Source organism: Cibotium barometz, chromosome 55, assembly GCF_041138505.1.
Source record: "Cibotium barometz isolate CiBa-2024 chromosome 55, ASM4113850v1, whole genome shotgun sequence".
Lineage (NCBI taxonomy): Eukaryota > Viridiplantae > Streptophyta > Polypodiopsida > Cyatheales > Cibotiaceae > Cibotium > Cibotium barometz.
In genome coordinates this window covers 27540808-27563076 of record NC_141100.1, presented here as the reverse complement: position 1 = coordinate 27563076, position 22269 = coordinate 27540808, and the positions used below count along the sequence as shown (strand labels likewise).

Here is a 22269-nt window from a genome sequence, read left to right as displayed (position 1 = left end):
TCCTCTTTGTTTCATCTCCTATTGCTTTCTTTTTGACTCTGTACAACCCTTTGCGTGCGCGCGCGTGTGTGTACAGAAGGGTTCTCTATTTCAGCTCCCATAGTTATAGTCTTCTTTTCAGTAGATATGGAAGTATCTCAGCCAAATGATGCAGTTGTATATACTTGTAGGGAGAAAGGTTCTTCCTGTCATAGCCTTTGCAATCAGAAGCTTCATAAATTGCAGTTTGTTGCTCCTTTGGATAAAAATGTATTCAATGATGAGGAACGCTTTATTGCTGATGCTTTTGGTGATGAATTTTCTGACAATCGAAGACGATGGGAAGGTGAACCCCCACAATATGCATTCCACATTCCTATCGAGGATGGGATAGAGCTGATTAAAAAACTTCCAAAACATGCTTTGGTTATTTTCTTCCCGGGAAAAATGCCTTCAGGTGAAGATATTGCATAGTGGCTTAAAGCTATCTTTAGAGGTCCTGTGGTGGAGGGAGTGTATTGGGCGAAATGGGGTTTCTGTGAGGTACTCTTTAGAGACCGCAAATGTCGAGACTATATGATTGAATGCTCTATCTTCTGGTATGGGAAATAGATGGTGCATGTTTTGCCTTGGTCATCGAACAAAGATTATCAAGATGTAATAAGGCATTACTGCCCTGTATGGGTTGAAGTGCAGCACTTTCCTATTGAATGGGCATAGCAATTACCTGCTCTTGTAGCCTCTTTGGGGAAAGTCATGTCAACCTAGAAATGATGGGAATGCTAATCCTATGGGATATGGATGTACCCACTCCGCCTTACATAGCGGTTGCTTTTCAAAGAAGTGATGGCAAGTTGTTCAGTGTTGGGTACAAATATTTTAAGCTCAAATGGGGCACCTTTGTGGGTGCATGCATTGAATGTGGAAAATTTGGTCACATAGCTACTGAATGCCCTTCAGTTTTACACAAACCACCTCCTTCAGCAGTTCCTCTATGGCCTGCCAAGATAGTAGTTACACCTCCCACTATTGTGCAACAAAAGACTCAAGATAAGAACTATGTCAAAAATGATGTTGACCGCTGGCCAAATCAGCTCCCGTGGCTAGTAAGCAAAAACAAATTGCTTCTTCCTTGAATACTGCTAAACAATCTTCCTCTAAAAGATAAGAATAAAGTCAGGGTTGATGATGAAGGATTTCAATATCCCAAGAATACATTTTGCCTTGCTTCTAGAAACTGGCAAGAAGTGGAACCTCCAAACTCAAATTCTCATAATGCATTCTACTATTGTGGCTAAAAGTTGGATAAATGCTTTGTCCACACGTCTTTTGCCTCAAGAGCATGTGGAAGTGGATGTAGATATGCTACATTCCACTTGATCTTGTTCTCGATTTACCTTGTATATAATCTGTACATACAAGTTTTTTTCTATGAAATTGCAGCTAAAATGCATGTCTTTTAATGTTAGAGGACTTGCCTCTGGAAATAAGTGGAGACGTCTCTAGGCTTATATGCAAAGGATGCATCCAGATATTGTATGTATTCAGGAGCATAATCAACATGAATTTACTGGGCAACAAGGATTTTTTCTGGATATAGTATTATGTATTCTGGTCATTATGCTTTCTCTAGCATTGCTTTTCCAGTGTGTCATGAATTGCAGCCACTACTTGAATGTGGGAGACGGCTGGTTATTCAATGCATTGTAAATAGTGAAATCTATCAATTCATGGGAGTGTATGCCTCACAATCATCTTCACAAAGAAAAGAGATGTGGAATAGATTTGCTACCTACCCATGGCTCTCATTTGTGGTGATTTCAATAACTCTCCGTGTCCAACAGATAATACTTCTCATGTCTCACACATGTTGCAGCCTGAAAGAGAAGCATGGGATAACTTCATAGTGCAAACTAACGTAGTTGATCTATGGCTTGCTAATTATGGTAACTAGCCAGGCTATACTTTCAATCATAATGTGATTACTGGGCTAGATTGGACACATGGTACATGCTAAATGTTCACCAACACGACATATGTATATATAAAATGTGGGTGGATCGTTTTGCTTTGATGTTAGATCATACTCCGGTATGGTTGGGCATTTATAAGCGATTGTTGATAGTCAACAATTCGTATCTCTCACATGCAATGCTCAAGCAAATGATGAAAACTGCAATTATGCCTCTCAAGCTGTAAATGATGGATGATATAAACTTTGCTTGGTTCCTTTTTGTCATGAGAATGCAAGCGGTAATTGCAGATTATGGTCGATGGTATATGTGCAAAGCTAAACAAGCCAGCCAACTGGCTAGAGATACTTCACAAAATTTGCAAGAAATGTCGCAAAATGGCCCCCTCTCTGACCAACAACAAATGCAATTGGTTCAAGCTAAAACTACTATTACCATGCATGAGGAACGTAAAATGCAAAAATGGACAGTGAGGTCCAGGTACAAATAGTTACAATACAAAGGTTGTTCTTATGAAGCTTTACACGCAAATAATTGTAAAGACAACATAGTACACAGCAGAAAAGCTGATGGTTTATGGACCTTGACTATGTTAAAATTGGCAGACATGTGTGCAATACTTTGCAGGTATCTTCCGGAGTCCCCCTCCTCCTGATAGGCAGTCACTACTTGCCAAACAAGAGTTTATTGCTCAAGTTCACCACATAATGTCTGCTGAAGAAAGTTTGGATTTTGAGCATTAGTTTACATTGCAAGAACTTACTGATACTTTGAACCACATGGGCAGTTGGAAAGCCCTCGGTTGGGAATCGGGATGGTTCGACACTTGAATTCTTCCAAGCTTTTTGGGAAGATTTGAAAAGTCCCATTCTTTACATGGTCAATGGCAAATGTGCAATACTACCATATGTTCAATCAACCAGACTTTGATCCTTATCCCTTTTTTAGAGTGCATCTCAGACAGGTGCTCCATGAGAGCCTTCGAATGGAGCAGATTTTCTCTTGCCCAGTTTGAGCTATTTTTCCAATGCTGCTGAGTTAATCCCACCTTGGGTTAACTCCTTGTAGTTTTTTTTGCATAATAGAAGCTTTATTTTCACTATTTAAAAAAAAAAGTTTGTAGGGGACTGGAGGTGGAGAGTTGTGTTAATGTTTGGGTCAAGTTGGGCCATAAGACTGAAATGAATAATAGTCAAGGTGATAGAAGAGGCATCTCCAAATTCCTATTAAAAAACATCCAGAAGAAATAGAAACACTGAGTCGCTAGTCTCCAATAAGATGATAATAGTAGGATGCATATAACATCTATAATAGGAGATGCCTAGGGCATTGTCTAACATCTATTGTAACAAAGAAAAGAATTGCGGAGGCCAGGATAGCACTATGAATCTCTAGCCAGGTGCTACTTTGCTAATGTTGCAAGCTCTCCCTCTATCAAAGGCAGTGGATTTACAGAGGCAATCTCATATTTGGAGTGTGTAGATGGCCTGTGAATTATTGAGACCACATGAATGTTCGGTTGAATCTGCGGGATGCAGGGGACCTCTGTAATGTCCTGGACGAGCCCCTCAATTAGAGCTGTGTTGACAAGATGGTCTTTTTGGTTAGTGCGATATGTTTCTTGTCTCTTGTGCTGGCCAATGCCTTGAAAGGAAGTGATGTTTGAGTAGTGTCTTTCCATGTACAATGTGAGGTTATAAGGGTCTCTCTCTAGGCTTTTGAATCTTATGCAAGTAGTGACCACATCTTTGGTCCTCATAGGAGGCGACTCTGCATGGAGGGACAAACTGTTTGCTATACTATGTTGAACAATGGAGTATAGCATCCCTACATCCTCATTCTTTTTTTTCCCCGACTAGCCTTAGGGCCCAAGATCCTCCCATAGCTACCATCTTTCACCGCCCGTAGGTGCTTTTTTATCCGGCTGTAGGCAATGCCGTCGAGGAAGCACCTAGTGGGGTTTTGAACCCAGGACCTCTTGGTCCTAGACAAACACCTTCACCACTTGAGCTATCACCTCATTGGCATCTCTACGTCCCATTATCAAGCATACCTGGAGCTCCTTGTGGTCACTTGTCAAATTGCCCTCTTGGTGTCATACATGCAACGTGTGGGATGATCTGCCCCGTAGATACTGTCAACATGCACCGTGTTGGCATCTTGGTAACCCTTCTCGGTCAGCATACAAAAGCGGTCCATGTATTGGAATCGTTCTATACTAGATTGAAGCATGTCATTTGGATCCAAAGCCTATGAATGCAGAGCTTCTGGAGGGCCTTTGATAACTAGTCTTTTTTTTGCTTGACATATATTAACGACCCTACTTGGGGGATTCGTTTGCAGTATCGGATTTCCAACATAGCCTACAACATTGTGAACGGGGAATGCGTGCCTGTGCGCAATGATTCTGCACCAGTTTACATCACCGTTGGTGATGGTGGAAATTCAGAGGGTCTTGCTGCAGAGTAAGTCTTATCATCTCCAAAGAAGTTGCTCAAATCAATTCTCATCATACAAGTCTTCTTGGTGTTTTCCTACCCTGTTCAAGCTTATGTGTGTTGTTTGCCTTGTAGGTTTACAGAGCCCCAGCCAGCTTACTCTGCATTCAGAGAGGCTAGCTTTGGCCATGCCATGCTTGATATAAAAAACAAGACACATGCTTTCTACTATTGGCACCGCAATGATGATGGTAAAGCTGTGCTTGCAGATTCTTACTGGCTTTACAATCGATACTGGAGTTCTTGAGATTGCTCTACTACAATGCAAGCTATATCAAATAAGTAATTCAGCATTGCTCACAATAAAAATGATTACGACATTGATCAAGTCACTGCTTTCTATTTATCTTCCTTCTTCAACCATAATAGTATCAATAAATCTCATTTAATTTATAAAAATATCACTCCATGAGCATAGAGGTCATGAAGATATTCGACAATTTGGTAACACTGGCACATGTGAGACACTTCCTTGTATCAGGTACTAGAAGTTAAACTGGCTCATTTGTATACACCAAAAGCTTCATTAGTTGCTTACAAATCCATATGCTGGGCTTTATCATGTACCCCTCAATGCATATATGAACTACATACAAGAGACAAAGGCTTCTTTTGAACTTGACAAGTGCCTAGAGTCTCTTGCTAAAATAGGGAAGAGCACCATGGCTTTAGTAGTAAAATAGGGTGGCTTTAGTAGTAAAATAGGATCAACTTTAAAATTGGTAAAGATGGTTATTATAAAGTCTGTTAACTAGTGAAACTTAGATTCTTGTACTAAGACAACCATGGTTGTGTTCTCACTCGATTGGAACCAAACTATAAGGATTAGCCTATCTGCTATTCAAGTATAATGTTAACCAAAGTTGAGGATTACCCTATACTGAAAGAAAGAAGCACTTAGCATGATTTATGCTATGCAAAATTTTAGAAATGCACTTTGATTTCTTCTATATGATCAAGTCATCATAGAAAGTTAGCACGCTTGTTTATGGTGGTGAGCTCTTAGGTATGGATGTCCCATTGAGTTGGTACTTTGTCAAGGTAAGCATTCTATAAGTGATGTGAGTGATGGTTCTTTATAAGAAGTAATTTGTGTATTATCCAAAGACCAATAGACGAGCTAGGTCTTCTAACAAGATAATTGCTAGAATTCTCAAGGAATTAGCTTATAGAATTAAGTTGATTGGGATTAAAAGCCACATTAAGTACTTTAGATATTTAAAATAACTCCAAAGACAACCATTGGTAATACCCCTTTTTCAACTTGCTTTTATATTAGGAGGTGTGGTTTCGACGGAGTTTGTAGTATTGAGTGTTAGAATCACTACATTTGTCAACATGGTAGTAGTTCAGTGGATAGAGCAATTGTGTTATTCCTCCCCAAGGGTGTGGGTTTAAATCGTGCTGGCTATGGTGGACACACCCTTGTAAGTTGCTGAAAGATGGGTGTGTGTTGTAACCACCATTTCTGGGTTGTAATAAGAGCAATAGATTAGTCGTCAAACTTTTTAAAAAAGAATCACTAAATCTAAAAGACTATATAAAAAAGCTTGAAAGACTCGTGTGCAAAAACTCCTAAATATACATGAAATTTCTATATCTCAGAGACAATAAAACAAGATTTCTATATGAAGCCATCATAATAAGGTATGGATTTTCCATAGCGTTGGTAAGGGATCAAGATAAGCTTTTTGCAAATGATGTGAACAGACATCTGACTTAGATACAAATGATTCTTTATAAGAAGTTATTAGTGTATTAATTGTCAATCAATGTATTAATTGTCAATCAATGGACAAGGCTGAGTGTTATAACAAGGTAAATGCAAATATTATCAAAATTAAGTTATGATGATAAAGTGGTATGGGATTAGAAGCTACAATCTAGCACTTTGGGTATTCAAAACAATTTGTAGGATAGCCATCCTTTTTCAATTTTGTTTTATATAATCCTATTGTTGCTTATAATTGGCTTGAAAATCATGCACATCAAACCCTTCTTAACCACCCAATCTTCTTGTAGCTGTTTTAGCAATAAATGGGTTGACATCATTGGCCAGGGGTGATGGCCATCTGGAGCTATGCTCTAATCAGGCTTCATACTAATTAAGCAGGCAACGCAATGGCCAATGCTGGCTGTAGGGTACTCAGCCGTGCATCCAGCACACAGGGGTAACCACCAATCATGTGGAGCTTCTGATGCACTTGATCAAATTCCTCAACAAGTCCTTGATCCCCCATGGCTTAATGGCGTCTATTGTGGCACTAAGTATTCAAGATTAACTGTGCTAACCAGGGGTTATCTAAGATCTGTGGTTCAAGTTGACGAGATGGGCAGTCAAAGTGGAGATTAGGCGTGCTATAGAGGACCTATTAGTTGCCACTCAAAGGAGGGGCACTTTCCTTGGATCTTGTCCACCCACATGAAATTGTGATTATATGATGTATACTAATATACATACATACATACATACATATATATATACACACACACACATATGTAAATTGTGTGTATTCACTCTTGTTACCCTCCACACCAGTAATGCAATCTGCATATAACAAAGCTCTGAAATCAATTTCGTGAAATGAAACTAACACTTGCAAATCACAAAATTTGAGATTACACACCACTCAGCTCAATTCATAAAGGGCCCATTTCTTAAGGACAAATCTTACTCAGAAATCTAGAGTACTATGTTTACAAGAACAAAAGTAATCTTTCAAATAAAGGTATGTTCCTTGGATCTTGCAACTTTGGAGAGAAGTGTACCAACTCTTTTTCCACATGAAAGTGTGGTAGTACAATATGTGTGTGTGTGTGTGTGCATGCGCTTTTGTTACCCATTAGTGGAATTTGCAAATTACAAAGCTCTGAAATCAAATTTCTCAAACAAAACAATACTTACATATTACAAAACAGTACTTACATGTTATAAAAACTGAAATTACACACCTTTGAACCGGAGTCAGAACCGGAGTCATTGATTGTACATTCTTGTTTGAAACTTTGAGGTAATAGAGAATTCCACCACAATGGTTGTGTCAATGGTACTACCACAATAATCCAAATCCATGGGGAAGTAAAATTTTTAACAAAATTACATTATTACATGGTCCATGTTGGCTTTGTGTTGTAGGTGTTATCTATCATGGCATTATAAGAGGCCCAAAACCTTTCAATGATGTTCTAGCATGAACCTCCTATAATAACTTTCAACAGCTGACTTTACAAACAAAAATCTTGGCCTCACACAAGCACTTCACATCATTATCTAGTTTGGCCTTCAAGCTAGCCTAATAGGAATCCTAGTATGTACCCATGGTTAAAACCATGTCTAGATAAGAGGCAATCAAGCCTTGGAAACAAAGAGAGAATAAGGGGATAAGTTGGAAGGACCATCCAAACAAGATTGGGCTCTTAATATGGTCAACTCCATACAAATCTCCTTGGGGGGATCCAGAGGAACCAACAAAGGAACACCCAAGTGGGCTCCCTATGTTGCCAAAATCTTAACCAAACAATGTATGTGCTCCTTACCTAGCTAAAAGCAAATGGATCAAACTAGCCTTTCATCTACAATCCTCAATGCAAGGTGAAAGGGAGATACCTAGAGATAGCTACCATCGAAGAAAAAACTAAGGTTGAGTTGATCTAGTATCACATATGAGAATCCCAAAAGTCTATATTCTTATATGCTCTTAAAGCATTTGGGTATTTTTTGACTTCATAAAAAATAAAGATAACAGATGTTTGTGTGAGACTCTTACCCCTCTATCTATGGAAGCAGAATCACACTAAGGGTAGAGCGACTCACTCAGGACCTCATGTCACAATGTGCTTAGCTATTCCGTCATCTCCTCTCAGTTTCCTTACGTAGAAAATGTGAATGATTCCCTTCATAATTCTCACAAGTACGTCACATTGAGCGGCCCCTTGAGGAAAGGTGAATTATTCCCTTCATAATTCTCATAAGGAGGTCACATTTGTAGCCATATTTGGTAGTGATGTGTGTGAACACACTAGGACTAGCCGGGGCACTTTTTTCCTCTTTAGGAGTTTTTTTCTCCCATGCTAGTATATACCCATCTTTATACATCACACATTCATTTATCTCCTTGGGGTATACTTATCTTCTTTATACATCACACATTCATTATCTATCTATCATCTCATTGTGTGCTCCCTTGAGCTTCTCCACTGTGTGTGCATTCCTACAACCATGTTTTCAACATTTGGTATCAGAGCATACGCTCCCTTGAGCTTCTCCACTGTGTGTGTGTGTGTGTGTATGCATTCCTACAACCATGTTTTCAACATTTGGTATCAGAGCATACGCTCTACACCCCTGTGTTGCTGCCCACCCCTCACCCCAAGTCGCCTATCTTCTTGAATCGGATGAAGGAGACCTTTTGGGAGAAGAAAGAGGACCATGAAGTATGTAGTACTTTGTACTGAAGTTTTTCGGTAGATCTACAGATGAGTGTGCAAATACACGAGAAATCATTTACAGGCTTCACTTCAAGCGACATCGATCTCTCCATCTTACGAGTAAAATTTCTACTCACTATACTTTACATTTCTTGCATACACCTTGCATGTCTCCATTGTCAGCGATCTTATTAGCAGCCATTTTGGTTGCATCAAAGAGCACTCTCAGCACTTTGCTGCTGCATGATTACTTGCTTAGGTATTATCAGAAATGGCAGACAATGATGTATTTCGGATGTTATCCGCACTAAGGATAAGCTTGATGGGACCAATTACCAGTTATAGTCTTATATAATGTGGCATGTATTGGTAGCCAAAGGGCTATGGAATGTTATGGTTAGCATTGAGAAAAGTCCTGGTTCTTCTAATGAACATGATGTAGAAGGCACATCTACAGATACGGACTCAGTTTCACATGGTGCACTACTACAACATAGCATACCTCCTACACAAGAACAAACAAAGTGGGATGGAAGAGATGTGCAGGCACATGCATTGCTTGCGTTGTCAGTTAAGAGGAGTATCATTCCTCACATTCGATCATATAGGACTGCTAAACATGCTTGGGATGCACTTGCATCATTGTACCAGGTATGTAATGAAGCACATGTTGCTTATATATGCAAGCAATTAGAGTCAGAGCATATGAATGAGGGAGACTCCATGGATAGTTTCCTGAAAAAAATCAAGGACTTTAAGGAGTAGTTGGCCAGTGTTGATAAAATAGATCCGGACAGTTCATTGGTGCCTACTGTCTTGAATGCGTTGCTGGACTCGTATATCAAGGTTTTGCTTCTACCATTAGACTTATGATGAAAGGAAATTCAAATGTCTTGCAGTTTGAAGAGTTGGTTTTTGTGCTCTTACAAGAAGAGAAATCCAAGAAAAACAGATATGTCATGCATATAGGAGATTAGACTTTTGCTGCTTCCAGTTACACAACAAAAAGGCAAAGGTAAATCCTATTAGAGTCATCAGGAAAGCTTGCAGAAAAGGAAGGCGAAAAGCCAAAGAAAAAGGAAAAATGTAACTATTGCTGGAAACCTGTCCACTACATTAATGACTGCAGGAAACGGCTGGAGAAGGAGAAAAAGAAAGACTCAGGTATGGCTGTAGAGCTGATGCATTACCATCCAATGCTGAAAACAAAGAATCAACAAACTATGTACATGATGATTGGGCTTTCACTGTGCAATGCAATTATGACCCTTTGCATAAGGATGTATGTGTGGCTGTACAGATGTATATGTCTCGTATTTTTAACAATGGTGCTAGTAAGCACATTACTTCTCATCGTAGTTTGTTCTCATCACTTGAATCTGTTCCACAGGGAAACACATTACTTCTCATCGTAGTTTGTTCTCATCACTTGAATCTGTTCCACAGGGAAACACTCTAGTATGTGCAAACAACTCCTCATATCTTGTAAAAGGAGTTGGTAAAATTGTTCTCACTGCTGCAAATGGTGGAACAATCACGCTTTCAAATGTATTATATGCACTAGAGATCAAAAAGAACTTGTTATCTGTCGTTGCCATTGCTAAGGCTGGATTAGTTGTTCAGTTTGAGGATGACAGATGTATTGTTCATGATCGTAGACGGCAAGACAATTATTGTTTTTGGTACCTTGTCTCGTGGCCTTTATAGGCTAGATGCATATGAAAGACAAAGGCATGCTACTTGTATAGTTTCTGCAACAAAGGCAATGGGTGATGTTAAGCTGTTGCATGCACGCTTTGGTTACTTGAACTTTGGTAGTTTGCTGCATTTGCATAAACATGAGATGGTGTCTGAGCTGCCACATCTTCCCTATCAAACATGTTTGTGAGAGCTGTATCCTTGAAAAAACGTAGTGGGCAATTAGAGTTGTCTAAAAATTGCATCTTATATGCAGTGACGTATGTGGTCCAATGAGGACACCCATCTATTGGGGGCTACCTCTATTTTGTCACATTCACTGATGATTATTCCAAGCATACCTGGGTATATCCATTGAAATAGAAATCAGAGGTTTTTATGTGCTTTAGGGACTTTGCTGCTATGGTTCAAAATGCTTTTGCATGTAAGATTGGTACCCTGCGTACTGATCGAGGGGGGGGGGGAGTATATGTCTAAGGAGTTTCATGCATACATGATTGATAATGACATAAAACACCAATGTACTGTACCCTACATACCTCAGCAAAATGGTGTAGCTGAACGTAAAAACATGTCTCTCATGGAGATAGCAATGGAGATAGCAAGTTGTATGGTCAAAAGTCAGGAGTTACCTCATGGTTTCTGGCTAGAAGGTGTCATGTGTGCAACATATGTTTTCAACAGGTGTCCTATAAAGGATTTGCATTCAATTACGCCTTTTGAAGCTTGGAATAGAAGAAAGCCCTCTGTGTCTCATTTACGCATTTTTGGTTGTCTTGCTTATGTACTTGTGTCTGAGCAACTTCGCACTAGAGAGATTATGCTCTTATTGCCAGTTTATGTGATTTAGAGAAACTTGTCTCCTTTGATGAAGCACATGAATCAGAAAATTGAATGAGTGCTATGAAATCTGAGCATGATTTGATACTAAAAAATGATACATGGGATTCGGTAGACTTGCCTCTTGAGTGACAAGAAGGCCATTGGTACGAAATGGGTTTACAAGCTCAACCTAAGTCCAACGAAAGTGTTGAGAGATACAAACTATGGTGAAACCTTTGCACCCACATGTCGCATGACTACCATGCAAACTATCATTGCATTTGCAGTACATAAAGGTTGGAATGTATGTCAGTTGGATATTAAAACTGCTTTCTTGAATGGAGATTTGCATGAGGAAGTCTATGTATCTCAGCCTCGTGGTTTTGTTCAGAAAAGTCAGGAATCAAAAGTATGCAAATTAAAGAAAGCTTTATATAGTATTAAGCAGGCTCCTAGAGCATGGTATGAAAAGATACATGCATACTTGGTTGCACAGGGTTTTTGCAACAGCCCAACTAATACTACCCTCTATATTAAGGGGACTAAGGATGTCTTATTGGTCATTGTGTTATACATTGATGACATGCTGCTCACAGGCCCTAATGATGATCATATTTCAGCTTTTATAGAGCTAATTCAGAGAAGTCTTTTGAGATGTCAGATCTTGGATCATTGCACTATTAATTGGGCATTGAGTTTTGGCAGTGTAATGATGGCATTGTTATGCTGTAGGAGGAAATACATAGATGTATTGTTGAAGAGGTTCAATCTTAAAGACTGTAAACCTGTGGCTACACATATGGAGCCAAGTTTACAACAACTAAGTATTGAAGATGTAGGTGACCCTGGCTTGTATCAAGAAGATGTTGGATGCCTTATCTTTTTGTGTGACACAAGGCTTAACATTGAGTATTATGTGGTCTCAATATTGAGCAGATTTATGCATAGCCTAGGCACAAAGCATTGGCAGTCTGTCAAACCGGTGTTCGGTTACCTAAAGGAAACTAAGCACTTTGGGTTATTTTATCCCAAGGGGGTAAATCACAACTGCATGCGTTTATAGACTCACACTAGGCTAGATGTTATGCCACATGAGTGTCCACGAGTGGGTTTTGTTTTCTCCTTGGTGATTCATGTATATCATGGATTAGTAAAAGAAGCAACTACGGCCACTTCTGGTTGTGAAGCTGAGTACAAGGCAACGTCCACAGCTACAGTTGAGTGTGTTTAGCTCAAGCGCCTTGCTGATTTGGGTATTAGCGAGGCCTTAGCCACTACCATCTTCACTAATAGTCAGAGCGCTATGTCAGTTTTTTTCATGCTCGTACAAAGCACATTGAGGTGTATTATCATTATGTAAGCGAGAGATGCTATACAGGGGAAATCAACTTGGCTTATGTGTGCCAACACATGACAACTTGGAAGATTTGTTCATGAAGGCTCTGCCACAAGAGAAGTTTGAAGCTTTTCGCAAAGATTTAAATTTATTTCCCTTTGGGGACTAGTGTGGGCTCCCTATCACAGTCCAAAGAGCCTAGCACATCTCTGTACTTCTAGTGCCATCTCACCCGTTGTTCACATCATCACTCCCAGGGGGGATTCATAGTATACACCCATCTTGGGTCATACTTATCTTCTTTGTACAACACACATTAATTATCTATCTATCATCTCATTATGTGCTCCCTTGAGCTGCTCCACTCTGTGTGTATGTGTGTGTGTGTGTGCATTCCTACAACCCTATTTTCAACAACATTAAGAGGCTTAACAAAATGTCCCGGTTCCTTGATTTATTATGAAGACCGTGCTCTTCTATCCTTGTTATGATTTGCTAACTAAACTACTTATCCCCAGGTTTTTCTCGTTGTAATAACATAAATTTATTTCATTTGGAAAGTACTCGCAACTTAGGTCCACCCGATTGCGTTTAATCCTTTTTCTACTTTGATCAGATCTGTAGGCCCATCCAATCCCATGTGCCCACCATTGGACCTATGGAGTCGGTGTGAACTTAGGCACCCATAACTTAAATTTACTACTTTACTTACATGGCACTTAAAAAATAAATTCACACATGCACTCCTTTGTAAAAATAGTCCTTTCAAAAGAAAACATGCATCATAACGTCATTCCATAACATGCATATATCATATATCCATGCCATATATCTTATATCAATCACCTCATAAATCTCCTCGCACCACGATCGTGATCCTTAGACCTAGATAATATGCACCAATGAGATTGAATACCCCTGGACCACTATGATAACTAAAGGAGCCCTACAATGTCTCACATCCACCTCAAGACAAGTGTCAAAAATAATCTTAGGAGGCTCTTCTATTGGTTGTCACCTATTGGTTGTCAAATAATCTTAAGAGGCGCTTCTATTGGTTTTCACATATCCTAGAAGCATGAACACTCCAATTATTAGCATCAGGAGCCACGTATGTCTAGTACCAGTACACATACTTAGCCACCATGCACTAACCTATTCATTTCACTCTAGAGTCGCTTTCCGTCCTCACACTAATCATTTCAGGAGTACACCCATGTTCAGCCGAGAGGGGTCAAGACTCAGACAACCACCTTCTTGTGATGCACCTGTAGATGACACCCACGAGGCAATCCATAAACATGTGTGGTACCTTCACACACATTCGAAGGAGTGTAAACCATCACAAGAGACATCACATCTCTCTAGTCGAGCATCTGAGTTCCTCCAAGCATAAAATATTTTGGTGAGGCCTTCTCAATATTCTTCCGTTCTTGGGATCATTTTCAAGTCTCAATTCTATAACCTAATCTAATCAACTTTTCTTAAGGTCCTTTACATTCAAATATGACCATTCTAAGATCTTTTTTGTTCAAAATCAAGGGTTCGGTCTAGTTCTCTTAAGTAAAAAATCTCTAAGGATCTTTTGGTTACTCTTCAGGATTTCTCTTCCTTGAAGGTTCCTTAAAATTATTACAATCTTGATTTCTCAAGTTCAATTCCATTGATATCATTTACACAATTCTTCAAGATTTGGCCTCTTTGAATTAAGCATATCAATCCCTATGTTTCCTTTTCTTGATTTTGATCGTGGTCCTCATTCATCATCAAAAAGTTATTTTATTTAGCCTCTATTAAGGCACTCAAGACTTGATTTTGAGATATAACCCTACACTTGATCAAGGTCCTCTCAATCTTTTTATTTTAAGGGTTAAACTTCTCTCCCTAAAAACATGTTTTCCTTGGGAGGAAAGATTGATCTCATCCAACCATATTCTATAAAACTTGGTTTTCTAGAATCACTTCTAGGGTTTGACCTATTTTTTACCTTAATCCTACTTGTATAGAAGATGACTTCTTTTTCTCTCTCTAGAATTCTCTTTTCTCTCTCTAAAATTATCCTTCATTTTGGTTTAATTTACAACAATTCCCAAAAAGAATTATAAATATTAATCCCAATAATTCCTAATTAAGCTAAGATATTTTTCTCCATCTTAATACTAGCTTTTCTCTCTGAGCCTAGAGCCAACCCTAAACTCACAAAAAATTCAAACCTTCTAATTATTTTCCTCCTCATAATTTTACCTAAGGGCTAATCTAGACTTCGGCTTACGTTAAATGAAAGCATTTAGATCAAAGTTTCTCTCTCTAAAAATTGATTTGGCCTAAGGTTTCTTCCATAATTTAATAAATTGATAAATTATCCTATGGTTGGTAGTAGACTATCCAACATCTATTTTGCTAAGGTTCAAGATAATAAAAGGATTTATTCTGCTAAGGTTTGGGCATTAAATAAAATGTTTATTTTGCTAAGGTATGGGCATTAAATTAAGACAAAAAGAGATAAATGTTAGACCTTAGAGGTCTCTAGTCTTGAAAAATGTGCAAAGATTACATTCTTAATTTAATTTCAATCAAAATTGCTAATTTTTAATGTTAAAAGATAAGTAAATTATAATTTATGAACATTTAAATATTGTACCTTGTAAATTTGAGCTTGAGAGTACTGTGCTATGACCAATGATCAAAGATCTAGCCTTTCCCTCCTTCAAAAACCCACCAATTTCTTTTGCAGCTCCCAAGGTTGTATAAACTCTAAATCCCCACCTCTTCACCACAATTGACTACTTTAACTCATGGTAATATAACCTAGGAGTAATCTAGTACCGCACTAAAATTTGAGTAAAATGTACCCTCTAGCTTGATGCAAAAAACTCATTTCTCATGTTTATAATTAAAAAGGATGATTGCATGCCTCTCATGCACCATTAGTCATCTGAAGTTGGTAGCCCACCATATTTTTAGACAACTCAACGTTATCCATCCATTGATTCTGTCACACACTTAACCACCTTACATACACCCACCCATACATCTAGTTAACTAACACATCCATGCACACGGCTAGAGTCTTCCATTAGTTCACTTTACTTATCTCCACATTAGTGACTATTTTCCTTCTAAAAATTAGTTTACTTAACTTATCTACATATTAATTTGCTATTTTTCTTCCAAAAATTAACCCTAAGATATTTTCACTCACCTTTAATCTTAGACTTTAATCTTTTACCCATTTACCCTTGCTTTTAATTAGATGTGCACACTATTCACATCCTTTTCCGAGGCTAATGTACACATATTCCATTGTATATTTTTACGGACTACTCTCATTAATTAATTTCTTTGAAAATAAATTTTATTTTTTAAATAAATCTAATTTTATTTTTATTAGTTTTTCCTCTTTTTGCATCTATAATGTGCAGGGAGGGTGCACACATGTGTACATTGAAATCCCAACTTATTTTTGCACATGGTAGCTTGATTACTTTTATTAATTTTTTATTTTTCTAATTTCTTAATCTCTCAAATTTCTATTAAAATTATAAATATGAAATTATCTCACTAGAAATATACATCAAAATTTAATTTCTTAGATACACCAGGATAAGGGAAGAAGGATTTTACATTCTCCCCCACTTGAAGGCTCGAGATTTCCTAGGGATAATCTTTCCTCTTTCTCCAAGCAACGTCCTCAATTGGGAAAAATATACATCACAATTTAATTTCTCAATCACACTAGATTAAGGAAATAATGATCTTAAATTCTCCCCCACTTGAAGATTCGAGAGATGTCCTCATCTCTCAAACTAGGAATAATCTTTCCTCAACTCTTCCTCTTTCTCCCAAGTAGCATCGTCAGTTGGGAAAAACTTCCATTTGATTAGATATTCATATAACATTATATTCTTGAGGGGATTTTATTTGACATCCAAAACTACTTCTAGTTCCAATTCGACTTGACCTTAAGAGCAACCTTCTCATCATCTAATATATGACGTGCTATAGGGCTATTATGAGCTTCATTTAGAATCCTCTTCTTGAGATCTCTATCTTTGAGAACACATAGACAATTATTGAAGTACATGTATCTATCTTCTAATTCAATCCCTTGAACTTTCTTTACTTCTTAGACTGTCTTACTTTATTGCTTAAATAATGCGATAATATGGCTGAAGAATCTATTTGATCCAATTTTCTCCTTGATCTGAGTAGGTCTCACTAAAAATATGTTTTCCTTGGGAAATATTAATCTAATCTAAACACATTCTATACAACTTGGTTTTTTAGAGTCACTTCTAGTGTTTTGGCCTTTTTAAACCTTAATCTTACTTTCATACACGAACACTTCTCTTTATCCTTATCCTCTAGAATTTTCTTGTTACTTACATAGATGATCACTTCTCTTTTTCTCTTTAGAATTTTATTTTCTCCCTCTAAAATTGTCCTTCTTGAAGTTATCTCTTTCTATGATTCTTTGGTTTAACTTACACCAATTCTCAAAAAAATTCTAAATATTAATCCCAATAATTTCTAATTAAGCTAATGTATTTTTCTCCATCTTAATGTTATTTTCTCTCTCTATAATCCCAATATTATTTTCTCTCTCTAGACCTAAAGCCAATTGTAAATCCAAAAAAAAAAATCAAAACCTTCTAATTATATCCCTCTACTCATAATTTATCTTAAGGGCTGATCTCGACTTGAGCATATATCAAATTAAAGCATTTAGACCAATTTTTCTCTCTCTAAAATTAATTTGGCCTAAGGGTTTTCCCATAATTTGATAATTTGATATTTTATCTTATGGTTAGGATTAGACTATGCAAAATCTATTTTGCTAAGATTTAAGATGTTAAAAGGGTTTATTAACTTACTAAGATTCTGCTAAGGTCTGGGCATTAAATTAAGGCAAAAGGGATAAAAACTTAAAGGTCTCTAGTCTTGAAAATTATGTAGATATTATTTAATTACACTCCTAATTTAAATTAGTTCAAAGCTATTAATTTTTAATGTGAAAGATAAGAAAATTATAATTGATGAACATTTGAATATTGTACCTCGTAATTTGACCTTGAGGATAGCTTGTAGTGACCAATTGGACAAAGATTTGGCCTCTCCCTCCTTTAAAAACCCATGAATTTCTTTTGCACTTCCCAAGGCTTTACAAACTCCAAATTTCCACTTCTTACACCTCAATTGACTACTTTAACTCATGGTAATATAACCTAGAAGTAATTTGCTACTCTAAAATTTAAGTAAAATGTACTCTCTAGCTTAATGAAAAAAACTCATGGATTTCTCATGAAAAGGGAGGTTGAGGTTGGGGGGGGGAGGGGATTTTTATAATTGAAAATGACATGGTTGCATACCTCTTATGCACCATTATAGTTATCTCAAGTTGGTAGCGCACCATATCTTTATACAACTTCACTTTAATCTTCATGCATCCATTGATTTTCTCATGCACTCAACCACCTTACATGTATCAACCCATACATCTAGTTATCTAACAAATCCATGCATGGTTAAAGCCTTTTATTATTTCACTTTACTTATCTTCACATTAATTATTTTCCTTCCAAAAATTAATTCTAAGGTATTCGCACTCACCCTTAATGATAGACTTTATCCATTCAACCCTTTTATGAATTAAATGTACACACTATTCACATCCTGTGCCAAGGCTAATGCACACATGTTCCCTTACATATTTTTAGGGATAATTCTCATTAATTAATTTCTTTTAGAATAACTCTTTTGTTTCTTTTGGAAAATTTCCTAATATTAATTTTATTATTTCCTAATATTACTTTTATTATTTTCTTTCTCTGTTTTTATCCTTATATTGGAGGGGGGTGCACATGTGCACATTGAAATCCCTAACTTATTTTTGCACATGATATCTTGACTACTTTTTATTAATTTATTAATTTCTAAGTTCTCAATTTTCTCAATCATCCAAATTTTCACTAACATGCCCATCTTATTTAAATAAATCTCACATTCTCTCACTAGAAATATACACCATAATTTAATTTCTCAAATACACCAGGATATGGGAAGAGAGATCTTATAGTCTACTTCTTAAAAATAAATTTCCTAAACATTGTTGTAAATCCGCCATTTGATTGGGCTGCTAAGACATAATGGACCATCAACCAACTTGCATACCCACAATTCGCGGGTCCCCAGTTTGGTCCATTTATCCTTATAATGAAAAATGAAGTACTGGTGTGAAGTTTAAAGCTACAAAGATTGAAAAAAGGCCCACATAAGACTATGTTGTTGAGTTCAGAGTATTCCTAATGAGATTGGATCAAGTTGACATGCCAACCAACAGAGCTACTATAAGTCAATGGTTTGTGGGAGGATTGCAAACAATGCTCCAAACAAATGTGGCATTGTCTAACCTAGAAACTCTCACATTTAAGCAAGTAGTAATAGAAGCAATGAGATTAGAGAGGATCTCAAGGAAAAGCAAGAGTCTAAGAAGAAGAAGAAGAAATTTGAGAAAGAAAAAAAGAAAGAAGAGGATCTCAAGGAAAAGCAAGAGTCTAAGAAGAAATTTCCTTGAGATTAGAGAGGATCTCAAGGAAAAGCAAGAGTCTAAGAAGAAGAAGAAGAAATTTGAGAAAGAAAAAAAGAAAGAAGAGGATTCCTTAGTGTATCAGAGTCTAACGAAGAAAATTATGACTCAGACTCTAGTTCAGATTCACTTAATGAAGAAAAGTGGAACCCCTTGAAGAAGAAAGGTAGGAAGCAAGCTGTGAATGTTCATAAAGAACTAAAGGCTACCCTAGCCAAGCTTGCCACCACCACACACAAGAAAGAACTCTCAACACATCCATGATTCTCTCACTTGTCCATGTGGCTAAATGACATCACTTACTCATTTTGAGGATCAAAGGTGATATCATTGAGCATTCAAGAGGCACTAAGACTTAAAGATTACAAAGGTGGTGGTATTAGTCTGAAGGAGAAAAACTAAGAGATATTCTTCTTTGAAGATTGTCAATGATTCATTATTGAAGCTTGGTGTTAGAAGATAAAGGGGGTGATCAGATACTATTATTAAGAGTATGCACATGATGATTTGTTTCATTATACACACAAGTGTGAAACTATTTTGATCTGATCAAATAATCTTATTTAAGAGTATGCACCTCTATTTCTGAATGTTGAGATATTTGACATTTTGATCTATTTTGATTTGAGAGTGAGAGTGAGAGTGGGAAGGAACCCTCTATGACCGTTGTTTAGCATGATTTCTAGCTCTTTGCTGAGATATTTGATAATTTTATTCATTGTATAACATGTGGATCTATTTTTATTTGAGAGTGAGAATAAAAGTGACAGTGAGAGTGAGAGTAAGAAGGAACACTGCATGACTTCTCCAGAAGCATGTGAGCTTTTGCAACAATTATTTCAAATATGTGGAATCCCATTGTAATTGAGGAGGTAAAGTACAAGCTCAAGGGTGGTTCAAGACGTGCTAGCTCCTACAATAGGGATACATTTTCCAAATACTTCTAGGATTCAATAAGGATCTTAAATCAATTGTTGTATATATATGATATGTCAATATGGTTATTGGATGTGCAAAATAGTTATGGATTCTGATTTAGCCTTGAAAGAACAAAGGTGGAAAGATGCCATTTGGGGGATAAAGGGTGGAAGGATGCCATAGCCCTCATGCTAAGGGAAGTTAATGTGGATAGCCTAGCTAAGCATCCCCTACGTAAAGTAGTAAAGCTAAAGCTTGAGGTACAATCTCAATGGTTGAGAGCATTGAGAGAAGCATTGAGGCACAGTCTCAATGGTTGGTGTTTCACCCCGAGGATGAACTTCTCTCTTTTTGCCCCTATGTGGATGACAACATCAAGTCTCTTCCAGTGTTTCACATCCATAGTTTTGCCTCTTCTCTTGCTAGGGTACTATTTGTTCCAAGAAAACAATATTTGAGTGTTGGGTTAGATGTTAATATATATGCCATTTGGGATATGAGGTGCTTATAACTGTAAGAAAATTGGTCATTATTACCACGGATTATATGACAAAGGTGGATTTTACTATATTTTTACCAGTTGAAATTTGGAAAAATCTGCTAGAAATATATCAAGCCCTTATTAAAAACAATTCAAATTTACTAGTTTTTAGTTAAAATATTGCCAAATATGCAAATTTTGCCTAGAAATTTGGTTAGTTTATAAATATTTTCTTATTTTGACCAGTTTTAAAAATTGCTTTTATATCGAGCCCTTGACAAAAGAAGAGGAACACTAATAGGATATAGAGAAGAGACCCAAGAAGTCACGGACTTGGGTTCATGTAATCCAAGGAGGGTGAATGATGGAAGGTTGGTAGGAAGAAGACATGGAAAAGGGTTAGGGCCAAAGGATCCACTGATGTGGATCACATGTTGATGCCTCTAACATGATCTAGGGAAGACTCTATATATTGGTTGGGAAAGGGGAGGACTCCTTGCCCTCTCTACTTGCAACATCAAAGGGGAAGATTTAAGTAGTGTTGTGACTGAGGGATGGCCTCCAAGGATGTCTCACAAAAATTCCAATGTGAGGTACCTAAGGTTAAGACAGTTTCTTAATAGGCTAAAACAACCACTATTGACATTAAGGCCATGTGAGGCAATCACAATGAAGGTTCATTTTTTCCATGCATATAAGATGTGAAGCACATGCGAGAACGAGGGTGATTCAAATCAGGGTTCGAGGAATTATTTTTACTAAGCCTTACATCAATCTTTCTCATCATAAATTGAAGAGGAAATTGTAATTTTGAACAAGTTTTTTCTTTATACTTAAATCTAAATATAACTAAATCTTGAAATTTTTGAGGAGGTGTTTTTCTTTCTTCTCTCAATTTGAGAAGTTAATTTTTTTTTGAATAAGCTAAACCTATCTTTTCCCAAACCCTGATTCTACTCAAGCAAAAAGTGTAAGAGAAGATAGCAAAGAAAGAACCCAAAAAGTCACCAAATTAGCCCATAATGCCCCCAAAATCTGCAAAAGTTTACATTGGCAAGAGGCCACTCTTCAAACTAAAAAAAAACAACTCCACACTTCATCTGCCACTTGGGCCCACTCATGAGTGTCAAAAAAATTAAAGAAAATTTAAAGACTAGCATGGCTCTAGCCACACTATAAGGGGAATCCATCCAAAAACAAGGAGGGCACCTAGTCAATCATGATCAATGGTCATACCTATCCAATAAGATGGGTAAAAAAAGTAAAACTTCCAAGGATTAAGAGCTTGACAAGGGAACTCATTTGCATCATGCATTGAACTCCAAATATTAATATTTTTCTCAAAAATCATTATCAAATAGTGTTGTTATAATTAGCATCCTAGGTTATAACTTAGTAACATGATCGTCCATGCCTCCTAAGCCTAGGAGATATTAGCATCTGTTTTTTGTACTCTCACTCCCATGGGTTAAAACAAATTACAATATATCTTTATAAGTAATTGTCTTCCCAAGAAAAAAGGGTAATTAGAGCTAAAACATCTAATCAAA

At 37.1% G+C, this 22269-nt stretch overlaps 1 protein-coding gene across 1 annotated transcript in view; it reads left to right on the top strand.

Annotated features, from left to right (window-relative positions):
- Nucleotides 1-5075, top strand: part of LOC147607565 (purple acid phosphatase 2-like) — a 29428-nt gene extending 24353 nt beyond the window's left edge. Inside the window, exons 7-8 of the mRNA XM_086790541.1 lie at nt 4296-4417; nt 4526-5075. Of these exons, the coding sequence (XP_086646667.1) occupies nt 4296-4417; nt 4526-4697 (294 nt within the window). The 3' untranslated portion in view covers nt 4698-5075. The remainder of the gene's footprint in view (nt 1-4295; nt 4418-4525) is intronic.
- The last annotated feature ends 17194 nt before the right edge of the window (nt 5076-22269 follow it).